General features: G+C 39.4%; 3 protein-coding genes across 3 annotated transcripts in view; all 3 read left to right on the forward strand.

The window, feature by feature from the left end:
- The first annotated feature begins 498 nt into the window (after positions 1–498).
- SARC_03000 (hypothetical protein) lies at positions 499–1,744 on the forward strand. Its single transcript, XM_014303219.1, has 2 exons — positions 499–1,163; positions 1,296–1,744. Exons 1-2 carry the CDS (start codon positions 770–772, stop codon positions 1,343–1,345), a joined length of 444 nt encoding a protein of 147 aa, XP_014158694.1. The 5' UTR covers positions 499–769; the 3' UTR covers positions 1,346–1,744.
- Positions 1,745–2,566: 822 nt separating this feature from the next.
- SARC_03001 (farnesyl pyrophosphate synthase) lies at positions 2,567–6,658 on the forward strand. Its single transcript, XM_014303220.1, has 5 exons — positions 2,567–2,789; positions 4,196–4,407; positions 4,857–5,229; positions 5,977–6,156; positions 6,367–6,658. Exons 1-5 carry the CDS (start codon positions 2,613–2,615, stop codon positions 6,520–6,522), a joined length of 1,098 nt encoding a protein of 365 aa, XP_014158695.1. The 5' UTR covers positions 2,567–2,612; the 3' UTR covers positions 6,523–6,658.
- Positions 6,659–7,564: 906 nt separating this feature from the next.
- SARC_03002 (hypothetical protein) overlaps positions 7,565–7,879 on the forward strand; it is a 3,972-nt gene continuing 3,657 nt past the window's right edge. The window contains exon 1 of the mRNA XM_014303221.1: positions 7,565–7,714. Within this exon, the coding sequence (XP_014158696.1) occupies positions 7,623–7,714 (92 nt within the window). The 5' untranslated portion in view covers positions 7,565–7,622. The remainder of the gene's footprint in view (positions 7,715–7,879) is intronic.

Genomic DNA, 7,879 nt, shown 5'->3' on the forward strand with positions numbered 1-7,879 from the left:
ATATGTTATTTTAAAATTATACCTATATATATCTCTCTCTCTCTCTCTCTCTCTACTAAATATATATATATATATATATATATATATATGTATGTATGTATATTTATATGTATATCTATTTTAATATGTATATCTCTATGTGTGCATATATATTTATATATATATCTATTTCAAAAGGATATATACCTTCACTTTCTATGCAAGTTTGACTTTAGTGCGACGGACAATGTCGTAGTTGCAGATCGGATCACATATGTACATCACGGATTTGTTAAATTGGGAATCCCGGCTACAGATGTATAATATACCGCGCACCAAGTTGCGCAATGGATTAAGAAAGCTGTGTTCAAATCGCAACATGGTAAGAGGTAGAGCTACATCCCAAACACCCAGTTTAAGCCCGAATTTTCAGCTATCGATAAAACAAAGTACCGAACTGGAAACTTGTCTGCTCTAAACTGATTCGTATGACCGAAACCTTCAGAATAGAAGGACCTTGTCCGTTCTAAACTAGATTCAAATGACTGAAACCTTCAGTAGTGAAAGCAATGAGCGATCGTGTGGTTTGTATCAACATCGATTCAAACGAAAGTGTGAGATTTTGGTATTCTGTCAGCAAACATGTCGGATTTCCATTCAGATGTGAGAAACGAAATGAAGTAGCGAGTAGTTAAAAACTTTCCGAGAGCTCTCCCAGTTCCCAGAGGCTATATGAGAAAACTTTTACAGCATCGCCGACCTATACACACTTTCTGGAGACCGAGAAGCTATGGGTAAGGACAAACTACATAAAGGCGATTATGACCGCATCAAACGCCTCGCCCATCGGGTAGTCGCGGTTATTACACAAGCATCTCATAATCACAACCACAAGCAATCCAGCGGTGGTGATGCGACAGTTATGTACGGCGACAGCCAACCAATACGGGAACACTCTGGCCGATCCATCTCCGGGAATACACAGTCAGAGACAGCATCCAACACCACGTTGACCAGTATTTACGAAAAGCGCAAACTCCCTCACATCCCAGATCGTACTGATGAGCACGACCGTCAACATGCACACGACATGAACCCAGATTGCCATCACCATCGTCACAACGCGACTAAACATGACAAACGGATCAAGCATCGCGCAGCTGTCGATGATTCCGACTTAGAAGGTAGAATTGTGATGATCAGTTGCAGTGGTTACTTGATTAAGTTGCAATACTAAGCCAATTTTGTAATATATGTATCAAGGAAAATGCCTAGACAAGCGGTTAACGGCAACACGATATTGTACATATTTGCAGACTATCGTCTTTCTGAAGTTTTGCTATCCGACATGGACCCTGGCAATTGATGATGCAAGATGACACCTTTATCACCAGGACAGTCTGGCTGCTTCCACAAACCAACAGCTGCTGAGTAGTACAGACTTAGAACACCATCACGAATATTTTTATGTGCGATACTAGCGTGAATGACTGTAAAAGACTGTAAAATCTCAGCATTGATACAACTCGGTAAAATTTTGTCACACGGTATACACTTCAACCATCAGAAAAGAGATGCAACATTTCCCAACGACCTGAATCCCTGAAATGCATAGCACGTTGGAACAGAAACTACTCCAGCTAGGTGACGAACCTATTCCGAAGTTGATTCCGATCGGTCGAACCAGGCGTATGAAACTCGAACGGGGCCGAATTTTGCACGTATTTACACATTTCCATTAGGTTTATTAGGAAAATAAAACGAGTTCGATCTTTATGAATGATGCATGCAAAGAACAAAGTGGCTGTAATAGGCAAATGTTGTTTCAGGTAAAATTCACATGGGTGTTTCAAATAAAAGTCATAGCCCTATCGACACCGCTTGTGACGCTTGATGTCGAGCAGCTTCCATAACGACATGTAATTTATTAAATATTGTGCTCCGAGTGTGATCTACGGCGGTGATGTAGCTAGTTTGAACTGCCTGGCATTGATAGGAAACTACTGCAATGACTAAAACCTGCAGTATTAATAGTATCATTTGCATTGTGAGATACGTGTTTTTATGTGTATAGCTTCTCTTTGAGTCAAACAACTCTCTATTTATAAAATATGAAGAAATTTTTTTTTTTAAAGTGGCGATGTCTGAACTCTGAAGTCTGAACTCATTCTGATACAGAACTCTGACGAAGTCTCTTTTTTTTTCTTTTTTTAAACAACTCAAAACTGACATTGTGGGCAACTGGCAACTGGCAAGTGGCAACCCTAAGAGAGCAAAGCCTACCTTACTTTTTTTTTCTCGAAATTTGCCAAGGAAATTGGTTGTGGTTGACCAATTATGGCGCATCGCACGATTGAGACCTACGTTTTACTGGTCGTCGTGTGCCATGGTGTCATGCATTTTCGCGGCCGAACGCTAACGTCTGTCGATTCCGAAGTGTGGCCCAAACAAATATTTTTAAAATATATAAATAAACAATACGACTGCTGTGAATACGAATGGGGTGGAGCCGTGGGGCTCGTGGAGGAGACCGAGATACCAACACGTATTTTAAACACGTATTAATATTGTATCGCTACCCATCGACGTCCACATTTCCACACAAGTCTAGGTTTAGTTAAGCACACGTAAAAATGGTTTCTGCAAGTCCAGCACACCCAGCCATCACCGAGGAAGTGTTGGCCAAGTGTCTCATTGGCACAGATGCCACAGAGATGGAACAGTTTATGGCCACCTACAGATTCTTGGCGGACACCCTATGTGCCGAGCTATCCTTTGCTTCACCTGATGCCCAGGCTTGGTTCAAGAGGGTATGTAGTTAGAAGTTGTGCAAGGATTCATATTGAGACATTTATTTACGAGTTCTTCCTGTGTACATTTTATCTTGACAAATTCTATTGAGGTATTCCTAGTGCACTTGTGCTCAGTGATGATGCAGTGTTCTTCAAAGGGTACAATTTTTATTCAAAGCATGTATTCATGCTACAACCACGCATTATACGCTTGACATACTGGTGTACCAAGGGCTTCACAAGACTTGTTTGTTCGTGTCAACTAAGGTTGTATTTAGTTGATTGAACACTCCATCGAACTTTTGAAGCCGTACCATTTTTTTGTGAAATTTTATACAAATGTATAGTCGAAGGACCGCATAAGATTGCTACTTTCGATCGCTTACCTGTCCAAAAAAAAGCATGCATTTCCTTAATTTGTGTGTTCGCATGTAGACATTATGGTATTTGTGTGTGCACATGTCGACACAACGGAGTCAAACTTATACTTGTAAGCGATATCTATTTTTTGTATGATTCGTTTCGTACTGTAAAATCCATCGCCACCTAAGAGTTAGAAGGCATAAAAATCTGGAAGTATCCGCCTTAAAATACGTTATGTATCTATATACCCAATTATGGTTAACTTTCAGATACATATCAAGGGCTATATGAATTATCGTTATATCTAAGTACCACTTCTTATTTCTTTTTTTTAATCATTTTCTCTGAATATTAGTTCCTTCCTTATCTCTCTTTTTCGATTTTTTTGCCTGTGCAAAGACATCAAGCTACACCATGATAGAATCAATGAGTGTATAAAAATAAAAATATTTTTCTAGATATGATTGCTTCTAGAAAGGTGCGTATTAAATTATTGTACGTGCAAGTATTATCTAACTGTAAATGAACAATATTTCCTTGATGAGTACGTGTACCGATTTAAATTGACATCGGAAATAGATCATATATCATATATAGATAGAGGTCACATAGCGATTCAATTGGCCATACTATTTGCAAATGCTTGCACCTATTCCCAACCCGTATTGAGAGCTATACAAAGCACATGTATTCACAAATTAATTTCGTACTGATATTGCCATGGTGCTTTGCGATGTGTATATCCATCATATGTAGACATGTCAGTGCGCGCATAGATATATTTGGTTGAAAATTGCGCACGTTGCAAACCTTTTCAAAATGTATGATAGAATACGGATTGGATCAAGATCTGGCCTCATAGTTGCATTCAGGAATGCGTATATAAGTTCAGGCCCAGGCATTATATCGACGTACTTATCAATATCATAGCATCATGGTGCTTGAAGTTTTTCTCCTCGGGTTGTTTATAGCTATACCGACACATCGTACAAGGTTGCCATATCTTCCTGTGGCGTTTCTATAGATTACTCACATGCATTACCATCATACACATCAAACAGAATCTTGACTACAATGTTCCCGGTGGCAAGCTCAACCGCGGTATTTCAGTGCGCCACGCCTTCTCTGCCCTGATCAACGACCGCGAGGCCACCAACGAAGAGGTTTTTCAGTGCTACGTATTGGGTTGGGCTGTAGAGTTTCTTCAGGCCTTCTTTCTGGTTGCGGATGATCTCATGGACGCATCCATCACACGCCGGGGGCAACCCTGCTGGTATGCTTTCTAGAACTTTGTTTCGGTGGTTTAATTATTTGAATATATATGCAGGGATAACCGTATATCAGGGCCTGCTGGAATCGCTCTCCTCAGAAGGGATTGTGTATATATATTTATCTCATTTTGTATACATGGACACGCCCGGCATGTTTTTTACTGACACGGCACTGATTAATGAAGTAAGCAGACCTTCTTCATGCAGCATGTATATGCATTCGATTGGACAGATTTGTGCTGTATTTGATTACATGGTGCAGAATTGAATTGATTGGCTTGCAAATGTCTTGTTGTTACCGAATGAAAGTATCATGACCTTTTTAGTTATACACGAGTACAATCAGTTTTGATGATAAAACACTCAAGCAAGGATCTCAGAGCCACCTAAAATTCAACCAAGATCACCGACACATGAGCTAACAGTATCAGTGGATTCCTCACGCCTTCAGGTACAAAGTCGAGGAGGTGAAGATGATCGCTATCAACGACTCCATCATGCTGGAGGGCTGCATCTACCGCATGTTGAAGACATATTTCAAGGGCAACCCCACATACTTGCCCCTGGTAGAACTATTCCTGGACAACTCGTGGTACACAGAGATTGGTCAGCTACACGATCTCATCACAGCACCTGAAGACAACGTTGACTTGACGCGGTTTTCACTGGACAAGTATAAATTGATTGTCAAATACAAGACGGCCTACTACTCGTTCTATCTACCCGTAGCGGAAGCGATGATTTTGGCAGGTGTTGACAGCGAAAAACAGCTAGCCGAGGCTGAGAAGATCTTATTGTGTATGGGAGAGTACTTCCAGATACAGGTACGTGATCATATTCGGAAGGCCCAGGTCACTTTTTCTGTATGTGTGTGTGTGTATATATATATATACGAAATACATATTGCAGTGTGGTTCCTATAAAAATTGTAGGTTGTTTTTAGGTGGAACATACTTCATGGAAATAAAAGGTTGTACCTCGGCTGATATTTATTCATATTGATTTTCATCAACTAAGCTCACAAATCCATCTTCATGCAATAATATATATATATATGAGTGTATATGTGTATATATATATATATATATGAAATACATCTAGCAGTGTGGTTCTTATAAAATTGTAGGTTGTATTTTATGTGGAACATACTTCATGAAAATAATAGGTTGTACCTCGGCTGACAATTATTCATATTGATGTACATCAACTATGCTCACAAATACATCTGTATAGCAGCATATACGCCAACATGTTATTGCACTGCGATCTCTATGCGCTGACAAAATTATTTTATCCACTTCTAAGCGTTGATTATAAAATGTCTCCTATTAATGATCTACGTGTCCCAAACAAAGTATTATATACAGACTGTTGATACTTCTTACAATGCAGTGCAGCCCATCTCCAAAGTCATTCGCAGGGGTCACGGCTACAATGGTTGAAACATGATTTTTCTCGGAGATAGATAGAAATTAACGAATATCGTTCTGGAAAATATCCATCTGTATTTCACCTATGGGCATGGAGGGAGTCTTTCACTACTAATCCTCGCTGTCCTTCCGTATTCATAGGATGACTACCTGGACTGCTATGGATCGCCCGAGGTGATTGGTAAAATCGGCACTGACATTCAGGATAACAAGTGCAGTTGGTTGGTGGTACAGGCACTAGACCGTGTCACGCCCGAGCAAAGGCAGATCTTGGAAGACAACTACGGACAGAAGGAGGCTATTAACGTGGAAAAAGTCAAGGTTTGTGTGTGTGGGGTACTCAGTATTTATGGATGCTGTTTTGTGGTCTGTGACGGTTGTATGGTTGTTGATTCTTTGGCCTGTGGACTTTATTGAAACCCTTTTGTATTTGCAGCCTTTTATAGTATGTACAAGTATGCATTTCTTTTATATCAAATCCTGGCTGCTCTATCACTATCCTAAACGTATTTACATTCTATTAATGACCAGGCACTGTACCTCGAACTTGAGCTGGAAGCGGTGTTCAAGAAATACGAAGAAGAATCATACTCTACGCTTATGAAAATGATTAACAGCGACAGCCACGGAATCCCTACCAAAGTGTTCACCGACTTTGTAGCTAAGATATACAAGAGATCCAAGTAAGAAGCAAATAAGATCTGCGACAGATCCATGTTGGCGGTTAAGAGAACCGCTCTAGGTTACTGTCACATCAGTGAATTCATGGTGGTCGAACAAATAAATTAGAATGCAAGTCTCAAGGTGACTTGAACCATACGAAAGGGCGGGGTAATGTTTTACTACTGTGCTTGTCCTTTTTTTTTCTCTTATTCTGCACCAGAACGTAGATTTGCACTAGCCGATTACATTGCATAGCATGAATATGTGCAACTTTATTCCGTGGTATGGTCCACTGGAAACTTCTGTCAAGAATATAGCCTTCTAAAATCCGACAGCGATACTGGATAATATCTATAAACAACATATCAAGCAGACAGCAAGAGCGCCATACATATATTTCTTTTACAATGAACACAATACTTTTTTGACGAGCATGGCCCTCTTTTCGAGCATTGTCGCTGGAAGAAAAATGGATTCTGTCATGAGATAAAATCATTTCTGAGACTTCAAAAACAAAGGACATATATATATGTATATAGATATAGATAGATATATGTGTGTATGTGTATACGTATGTATAAATATATATATATATATATATGTATATATATATATATATACATATATATATATATATATATATATATATGTATATATATATATTTCAATAAAACTGCCTGCATCATGAGCCTTTAGAAAATAGTCTGCATTACGACTGCCTGCATCATGACTGTCTTGCAGATAATTATCTGTGTTACTACTGCCTGCTATGCCCGCCATCCTTATGCCTATCGCTTACGACTGCCTCTAGTTTTGACTGACGCTCAAGCCTGTCACGGGTCGTACAAATATGCTGAAAAGACTGTTGTTCATTTTGTATAATTGTTGCTATTTTTCCACACACAAAAACCCCCCCCACCAATACTTATTCAGATAATATTCTAAGAAAATAGTGGATTGATGAACTTCAATACTTGCGGTTTACAGTATTTCATAGTATTTTAATGGGGTTGTACACTTCGATTGCGTCAAGCACTATATCACGTACAATTAGAGGAGAGGCACTCAATCATTCTACTAAACACACTTCAACCCCACTCCACAGAGATAACACACTTGCAACTATGAGTGAAATCGAGGGGTCTTCTTGCCTGATACACACCGGCAATATGTTGAAGATGCTACCTGGTTCTGTAATCACGGATAACAACAACAGGTAAACAGATATCCACACGACCATTAATTATATGTTTATATATATATATATATATATATATATATTGTGTGTGTGTGTGTGTGTGTGTGTGTGTGTGTGTGTGTGTGTGTGTGTGTGTGTGTGTGTGTTGTGTGTGTGTGTGTGTGTGTGTGTGTGTGTGTGTGT

Source organism: Sphaeroforma arctica, assembly GCF_001186125.1.
Source record: "Sphaeroforma arctica JP610 unplaced genomic scaffold supercont1.144, whole genome shotgun sequence".
NCBI classification, from domain to species: Eukaryota; class Ichthyosporea; order Ichthyophonida; genus Sphaeroforma; species Sphaeroforma arctica.

Coding starts and splice junctions, on each gene's coding strand:
- SARC_03000 (XM_014303219.1), top strand. CDS start 770: ATGGGTAAGGACAAACTACATAAAGGCGATTATGACCGCATCAAACGC. Junction 1,164..1,295: donor CGATGATTCCGACTTAGAAG/GTAGAATTGTGA, acceptor ACATATTTGCAG/ACTATCGTCTTTCTGAAGTT.
- SARC_03001 (XM_014303220.1), top strand. CDS start 2,613: ATGGTTTCTGCAAGTCCAGCACACCCAGCCATCACCGAGGAAGTGTTG. Junction 4,408..4,856: donor CGCCGGGGGCAACCCTGCTG/GTATGCTTTCTA, acceptor TCACGCCTTCAG/GTACAAAGTCGAGGAGGTGA. Junction 5,230..5,976: donor GAGAGTACTTCCAGATACAG/GTACGTGATCAT, acceptor CCGTATTCATAG/GATGACTACCTGGACTGCTA.